Source organism: Eubalaena glacialis, chromosome 4, assembly GCF_028564815.1.
Source record: "Eubalaena glacialis isolate mEubGla1 chromosome 4, mEubGla1.1.hap2.+ XY, whole genome shotgun sequence".
Classification (NCBI taxonomy): domain Eukaryota; kingdom Metazoa; phylum Chordata; class Mammalia; order Artiodactyla; family Balaenidae; genus Eubalaena; species Eubalaena glacialis.
Genome location: NC_083719.1, coordinates 167,111,495 through 167,128,357, shown reverse-complemented (window position 1 = coordinate 167,128,357; position 16,863 = coordinate 167,111,495). Strand labels below are relative to the sequence as shown.

General features: G+C 34.9%; 1 protein-coding gene across 6 annotated transcripts in view; it reads left to right on the top strand.

The window, feature by feature from the left end:
- Window positions 1-16,863, top strand: part of CNOT6 (CCR4-NOT transcription complex subunit 6) — a 64,151-nt gene that overhangs the window by 23,418 nt on the left and 23,870 nt on the right. For 5 of the 6 annotated variants that reach the window (XM_061188539.1, XM_061188538.1, XM_061188537.1 and 2 more), the window contains 2 exons: window positions 12,556-12,742; window positions 14,712-14,797. The exons of the other annotated variant lie outside the window; for it this stretch is intronic. In XM_061188539.1, the coding sequence (XP_061044522.1) occupies window positions 12,556-12,742; window positions 14,712-14,797 (273 nt within the window). The remainder of the gene's footprint in view (window positions 1-12,555; window positions 12,743-14,711; window positions 14,798-16,863) is intronic. 6 annotated transcript variants of the gene reach the window in all.

Below are 16,863 nucleotides of genomic sequence, written 5' to 3'. Positions count from 1 at the left end.
AACTTAACACTTGGTGCATTAAGTTCATTTCCTCCCTTGTCAGCGCTGCTATTTTTAAACTAAGCATTATTGCTGTATTTAATCTGCCAAATGTTTTCCTTAGCACCCTTTGTGTAATTTAATCTAGTTTCTTTCCAAATCTTACAACAGAGTCTTCCTTTTGTGAGGTTGCAGTTTCCCTTGCTAGGAGCCTGAAATCCTAGTCTTGAACTTCATCAGGAGTTGTGACTGCAGAAAAATTCAAATTACCACCTTTTCCAATTATAGTTGATTCTCATTATTCGCTGTAGTTATGTTCTATATAACTACCTGAGTTAGCAAATACTGAACCATTACTCCCAGAGGAAATAAAGAGTTAGGTTCCTATGAACCTCTGGTGGTAACATTTTTGTCAGCTGATCAGTACTTAAGCTGTTTTGTGTGTTTCTATTTAAAGACACCTTGTTTAATGTATATTGTCACTCATTAAAATTAAGCTCATGGCCAGCAGCCCTGTAACTTGTGCCTGAAGGAAGCTTTATCTAAAGGCACATCACACAGCCTTGCATTCAGCACTACACTTGAGGGCCATTTTATTCATCAGAATCACTCAGAAAGCATAAAAATGCAAAAACTGTGGCACTAAATAGTGAAAAAGATACTTGTTTACATTGTGAGAGCTGCAACAAGAAGAAGGAGTGTTGCCTTGTTGGACCTCAGCTGGAAACTTGAGCAACTCCAATTTTTACTACTCTGTGCATATTTGTGAATGACTGTGAAATCGTTCTAAGAATTGATTTGGGAATTACATATAAATTTGAGGGAGTGGGCAAATTGCAAATACAGAATCCAGGAGTAATGAAGATCAGCTGTAATTCTTATTTCTTCTACAATGTCAGAGTTTTAGAGATTTAGTCAAGATTTCGGGTTTTTTTGGTATCTGCAAATGCGGAGGTAGTGATCTCTCTGTAGGTAACCCTGATTACACCTAATCTCTTTAGTGTTTGCTAATCACCCCTCTCATTTCAGGGAGCACTAATTAGATTCTTTCTGTCTCCTGATATTTAGCAATAAAGGATTCTGGGCACTTTAGAATGAAATTACTTATCAAAACAGTGCTCTTAACCTAGACCAGGATAATCCCAGCTTTTCTCAAGTCACTAAACTGATTATAATTGAATGCAAATTTTTGAGTGCTCAGGAATATGTTCAGTTTATGGAGAAGTAAATAGATGTCATCAGAACCTCAAAAGTTGTCTTCCTTGTTCATTGACCTCTACCAGAAAATTAGGAACCTTAATTTCTTGGATTACCTAGTTCTACCAGTAGAGATTTATCTTTCTCTACAGTATGTTACATTCTTTTGCTTCTATAACCTTTGATCTTTTAAACCAAAATTTTTTCAAAAATGGAGTACTATAATATAATGCTTTGAAATTTGCTTTTTTCCTACTTTCTTTTTTTTTAAAAAAACATCTTTCCGTATCAATGTATATAGCTCTACTGCATCCTCTTTAATGGCTGCAGAATTGCATTGTATATGTGATCCAAAATTTAAGTATGCCCTATTAATGATCATTTATGTTATTTCAAATTTTTCCCTACTACTAACAGTATATATCTTGGCATACTTGAATAGCATTTTCATAAGGTAAACCTCTAATTGTGGAATTGTGGTGGGGCAAAGAATATTCAGATTTAAAATTTTAGTAGCTATTACTACAGGATTAAAATATGGTTTAAAATATGGTTGTATTTTTCCCATAATGCATGAGTGCATCTGTTTCCCCCTTAGCCTTGTCATTACCGGGTATTAATCTTCTTATTTTGCTACGTGCGTAGGTAGAAGTGTTTTATTTAAATTTGCATCTCTTTCATTACTGAAATGAACTTTTTAAAATTACTGATCCTTTGTTTTTTATTGATTGATTTACTTGTTCTTATCTGTTGTTCATTTTCCTATTGCTGATTGCTTTATTTTTTGTTTTATGTTTTATTTTTTATTGTTTAAAAATTTCTTTCATTTATTTATTTTTGGCTGCGTTGGGTCTCTGTTGCTTCGCGCGGCTTTCTCTAGCTGCGGCGAGCAGGGGCTACTCTTCGTTGCGGTGCACAGGCTTCTCATTTGCGGTGGCTTCTCTTGTTGCAGAGCACGGGCTCTAGGCGCGTAGGCTCAGTAGTTGTGGCTCTCAGGCTCTAGAGCACAAGCTCAGTAGTTGTGGCGCACAGGCTTAGTTGCTCCACGGCATGTGGGATCTTCCCAGACCAGGGGTCAAACCCATGTCCCCTGCATTGGCAGGTGGATTCTTAACCACTGTGCCACCAGGGAAGCCCATACTTTTTGTTTTATTTTTTATTATGGAGCTCACATAAAAAATCCTGAGGGTAGGAACTTTGTCTTATTTACCATTCTGTCCCCACACCAGTATACTAGTCACTGAAAGTTGGCTGAATTTATGGATGTTATCTCTTTGGCTGCCGAACATGTTGGCATCTCCACCATATACAGCTGACCCTTGAAATTACCGGTTTGAACTGCATAGGCTCTCTTATATGCAGGTTTTTTTCAGTAAATGCACACTGTAGTACTACACGATCCAAGGTTGGTTGAATCCGAGGATGCAGAACTGCAGATACAGAGGACTTACTGCAGGTTATGTGTGGAGCCTCAACATTGTTCAAAGGTCAACTGTAGAGGTTTTAAATTTTAATGAATTCAAACCTGACAGTGCTTTCATTGTTGGATTCTAGGATATGAGTTATGCTTAGATATATTCTCTTCCATTTCTTTTCTGGGTTTTGGTGTTTATAAACTTATTCCAGAATTTTTCTTTTTGGCGTATGGTAGAGATCTGAGTCTTCCCTTCCCTTCTCTCTCCAACCCCTGTATGATTGATGTATTTATACATGATTCCTTATACTTGACTTTTTTTTTCCCTTCCCTTCTTCACAGACTTTCTGGTTTTCTTTTTGGCTACCTTATTGTTTGAGAATTTTATATCCTTCCAATTAAGTTGAAGTATAAAAATACATTTCTCAAGTCCTTTTACCTTTTCTTCTTAAGTAGTACCTTGAGTGTAGGGGGCTGAAACATGTGGTAGGCTCTCAGTAAATAGTTTATTATATTTTAAGTGCTTTATTCATATTGAATATTAGCTGTGTGTTTCAGTTTTATGACCTGAAAATTAAGTAAATCAAATTGAGTTTACAAATAGTCTGTGTCACATATTCTACTCTTAATTATTATACAGTAAGGAAAAACACCTTCTTAGATCAAGATAGATTTTATTACACAACTTTATTGAGGTATAGTTGACATGTAATAATTGAGTAATGTGATGTATTTTGATCTGCGTGTACATCTTTGAAGCCATCACCACATTCAAGAATGAACATACCCATCATTCCCCTAAATTTGTAATCCATCCTTCCCTGCCACCCTCATTTCTTCATCCCCTCTCCCATATGCAGGCAACCACTGTTCTGATTTCTATAACCATAGATTACTTTACATTTTGTAGAATTTTTATGTAAATGAAGTCATAAGGTATGTACTCTTTTATTTTTGTCTACTTAATTTGAGATTTATCCATTTTTGTTGGTCAGTAGTTCATTCTTTTTATTATCGAGTATTATTCCATTATTTGGATATGCCAGCATTTGTTTATCATTCACTTGTTGATGAACGTATTTGGATGATTTCTAGTATTTGGCTATTACAAATTAAGCTACTGTGAACATTTTATGTGTAAGTCTTTGTGTGGGCATAGCTTTGTTTCTCTTGAGCAAATACCTAAGAATGGAACTGGTCATATGATAGGTGTATGTCTAACTTTTAAAAATACTGACAGACTGTTTTGCAAAGAGGTTGTCTCATTTTACATTCCTGTTACATGTCTTTGATCCATACCCTCACCAACACTTGGCAAGGCAAGTCTTTTTAATTTCAGCCATTCTTCTGGGTGTGCAGTGGTATCTCATTGTGGTTTTAATTTGCATTTCCCTAATGACTACTCATGTTGAGCATCTTTTCATGTGATTATTTGCCATCTCTATGTCGTCTTTGGTGAAGTGTCTGTTCACATCATTTACCTGTTTTAGGTTGTTTTCTTTTTATTGAGTTTTGAGCGTTCTTTATATAATTAGTCCTGAAATCAGGTAGTGTTGGTCTTTTAGCTTTGTTCTTTTTCAGAGTTGCTTTGGCTTTTCTAAGTCCTTTGAATTTTCATATGAATTTTAAAATCAGCATGCCAGTTTCAAACTTGTTGATATTTTCATTGGGATTGTGTTGACTCTATAAACCACTTTGGGGAGATCTAACGTCTTAACAATATGGAATCTTCTGATCTGTGAACACTGTATCTCTCTTCACTTACTTAGGACTTCTTTCATTTCTCTCAGCATTGTTTTGTAGTTCTGAGTACACACGGGTTCTGCACATTTTTTGGTCAAATTTACCCCTAAATGTTTCATAATTTTGATATTCAGTAAATAATTGTAAATGTTGTGATTTTTAAATTTCAATTTCTGATTGTTCATTGCTAGCATACAGAAATACGGTATTTTTGTATATTGATCTTTCGTTCTTCGGCTTTGCTAAACTCACATATTGGTAGCATTTTTATAGATTCCATAGGATTTTTAAATAGATTATTTGGTATTTGCAAATAAAGAGCTTTACTTCTCCCTTTTCAGTTTTTAATTTTTCTTGTCTTCTTGGAATGGCTAGGACCTCTGGTATAATGTTGAATGGTAGTGGTGAGAGTAGATATTCTTGCTTTGTTTCTGACCTTAGGGAAAGGATTTATCCCTTAACCACTAAGCTTTTTGTAGATGCCCTTTATCAAGATTGAGGAAGCTCTCTATTCTTAGCTTACTGAGAGTTTAAAATTTTTTTTTTAGTGTACAAGAGGATTCATTTTATTTTATTTTTATTAAAAATTTTTTTCAAATTTCTTATACAATCTTTAGAGGTTACACTCCATTTACAGTTATTATAGAATATTTGCTATATTCTCCATGTTGTACAATACATCCTTGTGGCCTGTCTTTCACCCAGTAGTTTGTACCTCCCACCCGTATATCGCCCCCGCCCTCCCACCACTGGTAACTACTAGGCTGTTCTCTATATCTATGAGTGTGTACCTCCTTTTTGTTATATTCACTAGTTATTTTTTTAGATTCCACATATAAATGATATCATACAACATTTGTCTTTCTCTGTCTGACTTATTCACTTAGCATAATGCCTTCCAAGTCCATCCATGTTGCTGCAAATGGCAAAATTTCATTCCTCTTTATGGCCGAGTAGTATTTCATTGTATCTATATACCACATCTTTATCCATTCATCTGTTGATGGACACTTAGGTTGCTTCCATGTCTTAGCAATTGCAAATAATGCTGCTATAAACATTGAGACGCATGTATCTTTTGGAATTAGTGTTTAAAGAGTGGAATTGCTGCGTCATATGGTAATTCTATTTTTAGTTTTTTGAGAAACCTCATACTATTTTCCACAGTGGCTGCACCAGTTTACATTCCCACCAACAGTGTAGGAGGGTTCCCTTTCCTCTACATTCTCACCAACATTTGTTATTAGTGTTCTTTTTGGTGATAGCCATTCTGACAGGTGTGAGGGGTATCTCATTGTGGTTTTGATTTGCATTTCCCAATGATAAGAGATGTTGAGCATCTTTTCCTGTGCCTGTTGGCCATCTGCATTTCCTCTTTGGAAAACTAATCAGTTCTGCCCATTTTTTAATCGGGTTGGTTGTTTTTGATATTGAGTTGTATGAGCTTTTTATATATGTTGGATATTAATCCCTTATAGGTCATACCATTTGCAAATATTTACTCCCATTGAGTAGGTTGTCTTTTTGTTTTGTTGATGGTTTCCTTTGCTGTGCAAAAGCTTTTAAGTTTAATTAGGTTGCATTTGTTTATTTTTGCTTTTATTTCCTTTACTTTAGGAGACAGATCCCAAAAAAATATTGCTGCGATTTATGTCAAAGATTGTTCTCCCTATGTTTTCCTCTAGGAGTTTTTTAGTATCTGGTCTTACATTTAGGTCTTAAATCCATTTTGAGTTTACTTTTGTACATGATGTTAGAGAATGTTCTAATTTCACTCATTTACATATAGCTGTCCAGTTTTCCACAACACCACTTTTTGAAGAGATCGTCTTTTCTCTGTTGTATAGTCTTACCTCCTTTGTCATAGATTAATTGACCATAAGTGTGTAGGTTTATTTCTGGGCTTTCTGTCCTGTTCCACTGATCTATGTGTCTGTTTTTGTGCCAGTACCATACTGTTTTGAGTACTGTAGCTTGTAGTATAGTCTGAAGTCAGGGGGTATATTCCTCCCACTCTTTCTTTCTCAAGATTGTTTTGGCTGTTCGGGGTCTTTTCTGTTTTGATATAAATTTAAAATTTGTTGTTCTAGTTCTGTGAAAAATGCCATTGGTAATTTGATAGGGATTGCATTGAATCTGTAGATTGCTTTGGATAGTATGGTCATTTTAACATTATTGATTTCCAATCCAAGAACATGATATATCTTTCCATCTGTTTTTGTCGTCTTCATTTTCTTTCATCAGGGTCTAATAGTTGTTTGGAGTACAGGTCTTTTGCGTCTTTAGGTAGGTTTATTTCTAGGTATTTTATTCTTTTTGATGTGATGCAAAATGACTTTGTTTCTTTCATTTCTTTCTGGTAGTTTGTTGTTAGTGTATAGAAATGCAACAGATTTCTGTATATTAATTTTGTATCCTGCAACTTTACCAAATTCATTGATGAGCTCTAGTAGTTTTCTGGTGGCATCCTTAGGATTTTCTATGTATAGTATCATGTCATCTGCAAGCAGTGACAGTTTTACTTCTTCCTTTCTAATTTGATTCCTTTTATTTCTCGTCTGATTGCTGTGGCTAAGACTTCCAAACTATGTTGAATAAAAGTGGCAAGAGTGGGCATCCTTGTCTTGTTCCTGATCTTAGAGGGAATGCTTTCAGCTTTTCACCATTGAGTATGATGCTAGCTGTGGGTTTGTCATATATGACCTTTATTGTGTTGAGGTAAGTTCCCTCTATATCCACAATCTCTGGGGAGTTTTTTATCATAAATGTATGTTGGTTTTTTCCAGAAGTGTTTTCTGTATCTATAGAGATGATCCTATGGTTTTTATTCTTCAATTTGTTAATATGGTGTATCCCATTGATGGGTTTGTGGATATTGAAAAATCCTTGCATCCCTGGGATAAATCCCACTTGATCATGGTGTATGATCCTTTTAATGTGTTGTTGGATTCAATTTGCTATTATTCTGTTGAGGATTTTTGCATCTGTGTTCATCAGTGATATTGGCCTGTAATTTTCTTTTTTTTGTTATATCTTTGTCTGATTTTGGTATCAGGGTGATGCTGGCCTCATAGAACGAGATTAAAAATGTTCCTTCCTCTATAATTTTTTGGAATAGTTTTGGAAGGTTAGATGTTAACTCTTCTCTAAAAATTTAGTAGAATTCACCAGTGAAGCCATCTGGTCCTGGACTTTGTTTGTTGGGAGTTTTAAAATTCTTGATTCAAAATCAATACTGGTAATTGGTCTGTTCATGTTTTCTATTTCTTCCTGGTTCATTCTTGGGAGATTATACCTTTCTAAGAATTTGTCCATTTCTTATAGATTGTCCATTTTATTGGTATATAGTTGTTTGTAGTAGTCTCTTATGATCCTTTGTATTTCTGTGGTACTGTGGTATCGGTTGTAACTTCTCCTTTTTTCATTTCTGATTTTATTGATTTGTGCCTTCTCCCCTTTTTTCTTGATGAGTCTGGCTAAAGGTTTATCAATTTTGTTTATCTTTTCAAAGAACCAACTTTTAGTTTTATTGATCTTTATTATTTTTTTAGTCTCCATTTCATTTATTTCTGCTTTGATCTTCATGATTTCTTTCCTTCTACTAACTTTGGGTTTTGTTTGTTCTTTCTCTAGTTGCTTTAGGTGTAAGGTTAGGTTGTTTATTTGAGATTTTTCTTGTTTCCTGAGGTTAGCTTGTATCACTGTAAATTTCCCTCTTAGAACTGCTTTTGCTGTGTCCCATAGGTTTTGGATCATTGTGTTTTCATTTTCATTTTCATTTTCACTTGTCTGTAGGTTTTCTTGATTTCCTCTTTGATTTCTTCAGTGGTGCATTGACTGTTTAATAGCATATTGTTTGTGTTTTTTGCATTTTTTTTCCTTGTAGTTGATTTCTGGTCTCGTAGCATTGTGGTCAGAAAAGATGCTTGATATGATTTCAATTTTCTTAAATTTACCAAGGCTTGTTTTGTGGCCTAGCCTGTGATCTGTCCTGGAGAATGTTCCATGTGCACTTGAAAAGAATGTTTATTCTGCTGCTTTTGAATGGAATGCTCTATATATTTATCAATTAAGTCTATTTTGTCTAATGTGTCATTTAAGGTCTCTGTTTCCTTATTGATTTTCTCTCTGATGACTTGTCCGTTGATGTAAGTGGGGTGTTAAGTCCCCTACCATTATTGTGTTATTGTTGATTTCTCCTTTTATGTATGTTAATATTTGCCTTATATATTTAGGTGCTTCTATGTTGGGTGCGTATATATTTACAGTTGTTATATCTTCTTCCTGGATTGATCCTTTGGTCATTATGTAGTGTCCTTCTTGGTCTTTTGTAACAATGTTTATTTTAAAGTCTGTTTTGTCTGGTATAAGTATTGCTACTCTGGCTTTCTTTTGGTTTCCATTTGGATAGAATTCCTTTTTTCCATTCACTCACTTTGTGTGTGTCTTTAGTTCTGAAGTGAGTGTTTTGTAGGTAGCATATATAGGGTATTGTTTTTGCATCCATTCAGCTACTCTGTGTCTTTTGGTTGGAGCATTTAGTCTATTTACGTTTAAGGTAATTATTGATATGTATATTCTTTTTGCCATTTTGTTAATTGTTTTAGATTTGGTTTTTTAGGTCTTTTTTCCCTTTTCTTTTGTTCTCTTGTGATTTGATGACTGTCTTTAGTGTTATGTTTGGATTCCTTTTTCTTTTTTGTGTGTATATCTATTATAGATACTTGGTTTATGGTTACCATGAGGTTTGTATAGCAGTGTATATGCATTCTAAAAACCCTGCATTTTCACTCTCCTCCCCTTACAATTACTGTTTTTGATATCACATTTTACATCTTATTTTTTTGCATATCTCTTAACTGCTTATTGTGGACATAGTGATTTTACTACTTTTTGTTTTTAGCCTCCCTACTAGGATTGTGTGTGTGTATGATTTCCTACTTTTACTGTATGCTTGCCTTTACTGGTGAGCTTTTTCATTTTCATAGCTTTCTTTCTAGTTGTGGTCTTTTATTTTTCACCTAGAGAAGCTCCCTTAACATTTGTTGTAAAGCTGGTTTGTTGTAAAGCTTAGCTTTTGCTTGTCTGTAAAGCTTTTGATTTCTCCAAATTTGAATGAGAGCCTTGCTGGGTAGAATATTCTTGGTTGCAGGTTTTTCCCTTTCATTACTTTAAATATATTGTGCCACTCCCCTCTGGCCTGTAGAGTTTCTGCTGAAAAATCAGCTGGTATGAGAGATTTTTAAAAATCAGGAATGGATGCTGATTTTGTCAAACGCTCTTCCTGCATTTATTTAGATGATTTTCTTTTCTGAGAAAACATTTTTTAAATTATATTTTTTGAATGTTCAACAAACCTAGCATTTTTCTGGCACAAATCTTACTTGGTCATTATCCTTTTAATATATTGTTGGATCTGTTTTGTCAGATTACATTTATGTTCATGAGGATGTCATTTTGTAGTTTTTCTTGTACTAGTTTTGTCTGGTTTTGGTGTCAGGATGATGATGACCTTATAGAATGAGTTGGAAAGTGTCCTCTTCAGTTTTCTGGATGAATTTGTGTAGAATTGATATTAATTCTTCCTTAAATGTTTGGTAGTATTTGCCAATGAACTCTTCTGGTTCTAGAATATTCTTTGTGGGAAGGTTTTTTTATCAGATACATTCATAATGTTGTGCATCCATCACTACCATCCATCTCCATAGCTCTTTTCATCTTGCAATTTGCCATCACTCTTGAAAGTTTTTTTCTGGGTTGCTAGGTCGATAGGACTTTTTTCCTTCAGTGCATTAATGTGGAAATTTTTCTGCCTCTGTGTGTGTGTGTCTGTCTGCCTCTCTTTTGGTGACAGCTGTAATTGGTAACAGTATAATTCACACAATTCACCCACTTAAGGTGCAAATTCAGTAGTTTTTATATATTTACAGAGTTGTGCACCCATTACCATAGTCAATTTGAGAACATTTTCACTGTCCTCAAAAGCAACCCTCAACACATGAGCAGTCATTCCCCATTTCCTCTTAACCATGGTGTTCAACTTTAGAAGTTCAATTTGAGCGTGCTATCTTGTATCACTAGTTACTATGTTTAGCCTTCTAGCTTCTGACCATATGGAATATAATTAAAGTAACTTTTAATGTCTGTCTACTAATTTTATCATCATTATCTTTTCTGGACTGGTCTTAATTGACTGACTTTTCATTATGGATATTTTCCTGTTGCTTTACACACCTAGTAATTTTTAATTGGGTGCCAGATATTGTGAATTTTACTTTACTGAGTGATGTGTGAACCTGGATGATGTGTGAACCTAGGGGTTGTTACCTTGACTCCTTTTGGGTGTTTTTTCCCTTTGGGTCAGGCAATTTCTCACATGCATATGGTGATCAGTACTCAGTTGACAACTTGAGGGGAACCTCAAATCTCCAGACCTTTCTGTTCATCTCTCTCCTCTCTGGTACTCTGCCTTTGTAAATTCTAGTCATCCTGGCTTCCCTGGACATTTGCTCTGTGTCCTGAACTTGCGGGAGATCAGTGTTCTTTCCCTGGAATCCCCTCCCTGTGCTGCTGTTGGCCTGTCTTGTTTGTTTTCCATCCTTCAGGGATCACTCTCCTGTGCTGATTGGTGTCTGATCTCTGATATTTGTTGATTCATGTATATTGTCTGGTTTTATAATTGTTCAGGTGGGATAGTAAATTTGGTCCCTGTTATTCCATTTTGATTAGAAGTCTCTAGACTGCTTTTTCAGCCAATAGAAAATCAGTTTTCAAAGACTTATATTTTCATTATATCCATTTGTTTCATTCTCTCTCAGACTATAACCTGCACTATTAAAGATATTATGGGGAAAATTCTTAGGTGAATTTAGAAACAATTGTCATCTTATCAAGAACTGCCAAAGTACAGATTTAATATTGCATTGAAAGAAATTATTCTGTTTCTAGTCACTACTTTTGACTCTTGAATCCTATGTCTGTTACTGTTTGATTATGTATAGTTATGACTTAATATCTGAAATGCTTCTGTGCAGGTATTTTTCATTTTAATTATACAGTACAGATTTGTCTAATTACATGATTATTGATGAAATTATTACTTTGGTACTCTTGGTTTTAAAAGTTTGCTAAGCTGAGAATATCTCATGTACCTTCTGTTTTTAGGCAAAATTCTTGTTTTCTGGAGTATAGATATGAATAGCCTCTGAGATACTAGATTTGATTTTTTTTTTTGTATAAGTCCAAATCATGTTGAAATATTGGACTTATCATTACTATAAATTATTCATGCTTTTTCTTGTCATAGCTGAGGCTAATTCAAAGGATAAAGTCTTAACTATTGTATTCTTAAAAATAACAATGGAATCTAAATACTGATATATTGCCTTAAATGGGTTTTTTTTTTTTTTAGTCTGCCAAGTGGAGAGTTTATAACTTAATCATAGCAGTGAATTGTTCTAGAATCGGTAAGGTTTCTACTATTGACCCCTTTCTCACAATTTTTTGTGTGATAAATTATTACTCAATATGGGACTTCCCTGGTGGCGGCAGTGGTTAAGAATCCACCTGCAAATGCAGGGGATACGGGTTGAGCCCTGGTCCAGGAAGATCCCACATGCTGCGGAGCAACTAAGCCTGTGCGCCACAACTACTGAGCCTGCGCTCTAGAGCCCGCAAGCCGCAACTACTGAAGCCCCCTCTCCACTACTGAAGCCTGCGCGCCTAGAGCCCGTGCTCCGCAACAAGAGAAGCCACCACAATGAGAAGCCCGCACAGCACAATGAAGAGTAGCCCCCACTCGCCACAACTAGAGAAAGCCCGTGTGCAGCAACGAAGACCCAACACAGCCAAAAATAAATTTATTTTAAAAAAAATTATTACTCAATAAAATATCTAAAATGTTACTTAATCCAGGGACCAAATTGTAGAGAACACTATATAATTCTTTTTTTTTTTAACATCTTTATTGGAGTATAATTGCTTTACAATGGTGTGTTAGTTTCTGCTGTATAACAAAGTGAATCAGCTATACATATACATATATCCCCATATCTCCTCCCTCTTGCGTCTCCCTCCCATCTTCCCTATCCCACCCCTCTAGGTGGATGCAAAGCACCAAGCTGATCTCCCTGTGCTATGCAGCTTCTTCCCACTAGCTATCTATTTTACGTTTGGTATAGAACACTATATAATTCTTACCCCATTTTTTTCTTCTTTTACAGGAAAAGTAAGAAGCTTAAGCTCATCTTTGTGGTCACTAACTCACTTGACAGCTTTGTATCTAAGTGACAATTCCCTGTCCCGCATTCCTTCAGACATTGCAAAGCTTCACAATCTGGTGTATCTGGACCTGTCCTCTAATAAAATCCGGAGTTTACCGGCAGAACTCGGAAACATGGTATCACTCAGGTATACAGATTCAACTTAGTACATAGCTATATACCCCCTAAAAGAATATATTATTATATTGTTATGAAACACCACTTTGTTGGGAAATGACATTGTCAATTTAATGATATTTGAACACAGTTAAACATGACTATGTTCTTCAGGTAAAGTTTTCTGGGAAAATTGAATGTCAGCTAATAGATCCATTGCCTAAAATTTATTTTATTGCTGTTTTGTGTAATATACTTTATTTTTGAAACAAATATTTTGGACAAAGTGGGGCAAACAAATAGAAGGCACTTGTGTTATCCCATTTATGCACTCACCTGTGACAGACAGTTCAGATGCTTTTCTCCCACTAAATTCTGGGGCCCTATACCATCCTTAATATGGGATCCAGGAAGCCATTGCCAATTAATGATCCCATTTTGGCCATCCCAGGACTTGTATGCATGATAGTAACAAAGCCAGGACTTGAAAGAAGCTAGAATTAGTGATTGAATATGGGGGCCTATAGTGTGGACTATAGGAGGTGGATAGGATGTGGAGTCACACAGAGTTCAGGTTAGAAACCTGACTCAGTCATTTACAAGTTGTGTGATTTTGGGCAAGCTTCTTACAACCTTGCGGAGTGTTTCTTCATCCGTGAAGTTGGTATGATAATGACCCAACTAAGGCTGAGATTAGAGATATTTGAGATAATGACTAAGAAACTACTAGAACACTGCTTGGTACATATTGTGTTAGTAAATGGTAATTGCTGTAACCTCTGTTTTGTAAGATAGATGAGATCTACCCAGGTTGAATATAAAGCCAATTTCCAGCCATTATGTTAATCCCAATAGAAAATCTTGCCCCATTTCATATTACCCCCCCCCCTTTATTTTTTAAATTCCACTGGCTTTTCTGCTGCCTTCTATCATTTGCTGCATAATAAAAAGGAATAAGGACCTTGTGAGAGTTTCTTTACCTCTATTGCTTCCATTCCAGCCCTTTGACATTTTTTAGGCTTAATTATTGAGTATATACCATGACTATTTTTAATCCCCTGAACCAAATTTACTTAAAGGACCTCCTCTCCTGTGTGATATATTTGGAAATAAACAGGAACCAAGTATTCAGAGTGAGTTTTTCTTATTCCGTTTATGGCCTCACCAACCTCTGGTTTACTCAGTGGTAACCAAGCTTCATTTAAATTCCAAGAACCAAGGGCTATAGAAGTATCAGTAGTTCTCATTCACATGTAAAAATGGACAAATAAAACTTATCATAGGACATTGCCAATATCTTAATATTGGGTCTTTCTTTTTTTCCTACTGAAGATTCCTTTCATAGTTATATTTTCTATACAAAACAAATCATTAAAATAATCAGTAGTTATTAATATAGCTGCCATTATTTCTAAAGTGAAACTTTAGTATTATTAATCATAAACGTATCGTGCAGCTACCATAAACTATTTTGATTTGGCAATGTATGATCATTTAAATTTTCTTTTAACAATTCACATGTTAGGCTGTTTTATCATATCCACTTTCTTGAACATGTGTAGTAGATCTCCATGTATACTAGACCAGTTCTGCTCTTAGGGTGGTATCTGGACTGTGCCATTTTCAAACTGTGTCACCAGCCTGCAGTGAGATACACAGCAAGTGTCTTTTCAATCCAATACCCTTAAAAAAATTGAGGCTTATATTTTGGTGGTCTTTTTTTTTTTCTCATCACATTTTTATAGTAATTGATTTTTTTCCTGTGTTTTACAAATGTATTGGTCTGTGGCAGTTTGGGGTTTTTTGTTGTGTCTTTTTTTTTGTTTGTTTTTTTAACCACATATGATTTAAGAAGCACTATACTAGACATTGGCATATAATACTAAATTTTGTATTCTTAGGAACTTATATCTTATATTCCTAGAAATTATATTGTTGATTTTAGCTGTTAGTTAAAGGTTAATATATCTTCTGACTTCCTGGAATTTTTACATCAACAGGGAACTCCATTTAAATAACAACCTGTTACGAGTTCTACCTTTTGAGCTGGGAAAACTGTTTCAGTTGCAGACTTTAGGCCTGAAAGGTATGACTTCCCATATTTGTGCTTCTTGTGGTTTGTATGTATGCCTTTGAGTCTAAAGAAGCCATAAAAGGGAATCCTTTTGCGAGGGATTTGCAGGTTCACTCTTCTCCAGAGTTCATCATTTTGTTAGATACAGTCCAATGGTTTTCTTTCTTTTTCACCTATAGATTGTCTGCTAGTCTTCTTATTATTTTTTGCTCCTAGCCCAGCCTTGCTTTTCTAGCCTTTCTTTTAGTCACCTCTGTGTTTTGGTGATACATTCCTGACGTCAGACTTTATTTCATCATGCTGTAAAACAGCTTTTTTGTTCTATGTTCAAATCTCAAAAAATGGAGATTCTCACAAAATGCAGAAAGCAAGTAGAAAATTTTGATCTGTTTGGATCCTCTAATAAAGACCAGTAGTTAAGCATTTCTTTAAAAATAAAAAATAAAATTGATTTATAAGGACTTTACTAATATGTTAGAACTTGGGGACATAATTAACCTAGTAAGAACTATTGGGAAATATTTTTTTAAACCAGCAAGGTTAAAAGTCCCATTTTAATAATATGCCAAAACCTGTAAATTTTTTTATCACATTGTGGTTCTTCACCAGTCTTGTAGATGTATCCAGCTTACTCTATAATTGATTCCTTAAAAAAGATCACAGGGGGACTTCCCTGGCAGTCCAGTGGTTATGACTCTGCCCTTCGCTGCAGGGGGCATGGGTTTGATCCCTGGTGGGAGAACTAAGATCCCACATGCTATGTGGTGTGGCCCAAAAAAAAAATCACATGATGAAGTCTTCAAGAAGTGTACTTTTATTTCTTAAAAATACAGTTATAAAGTGAGGTTTTATTTCTGTAAATCCATTTCATATTATAAAAGTAATGGTATTGTTCACAAAAACAAATGGAAAAATGCAAATAATACATTTACAAATATATGTAAAACCATGTTCAACAAACATCAGCTTTATAAATCTTTGGAAAGTTTTTGTCTGTATGGGCTGTACTGGCTGAGGCCTCTTAAAATGGAAGTCAGGGAAATGTGAGCTGCAAATAAATGCCTTTTCTGTCTAATTTATTCTAATTTTCCTATTTTTAAATTTGAAAAACAAAAATATAAAATGTAGCAAAGTGTAATTCATATACAGACTACCAGAATTAACAATTAATATTTTGTCACTTTTGTGTCCGTTTTTTAATGCAAAAGAAATAGAACATTACAGAACATTAAGGCCCTCTTTGTTCCTCTTCTAGTCTCTTGCTCGTCCCAGAGGCAGCTACTGTTGTATGTCCTTCTGGTTCAAGGTTTTGTAATCTTACAGTATATATTTTACAAACCTTAATCTGTATTCATTTCTCTAAGGATTTACAAACTTTATTTGAAGTTAGGGTCATTGTTCACAAATTTTCACACTGATTTAAGTAAACGCTGGGGCCAGGTAGGGAAGTCTTTATGGCACATTTGTTTTTGATTAGTCCTTGGTCTTCCACTTCAGAAAGATCCTTTACTGTTCGACATTTATGCCTTTATGTTTCTTTCTTGGAAGTATAGTTTCACCGAGATAATTTGTTTATCTCAGCTATTCTGTTGGACATTGTTACATGTCTGTCTACAGTAGCAGTGTTTTCACTTGATTTCACCTTTTTAAGACAAATCCTATGTTGTTTTCCTGAGCTTTGCAACTTACACTTTAATGCTGTGCTAGCTACTTCTTAAAACAGTTACATTTTCCTTGCTCTCTGAAAACTTCTTTCATGATTTCTCATGGCACCTGTTAATTATTTGGAAGAGAAAATGTATCACTTAGTTCAGAAATCATGTCTATTTGCTATATTATCCATTCGTACAGAGCCAAAGTATTTCTGCCTCATGAATCAGTTCATATCATTTTCTTTAAAGTTGATTGCATAGGGCTAGCATGCGTCCCTTTTATTTTTTTACATTTTTCCATGTTCTTCAAAATTGTTCTACTGTGAAAGATAGGACTAGAACCTTAGATAGTGTATTCATTTTTTTTATTTTGAGATAAGAGATTTACATGAACCTGTAAGAAATAATGCAGGGAACAATCCATGT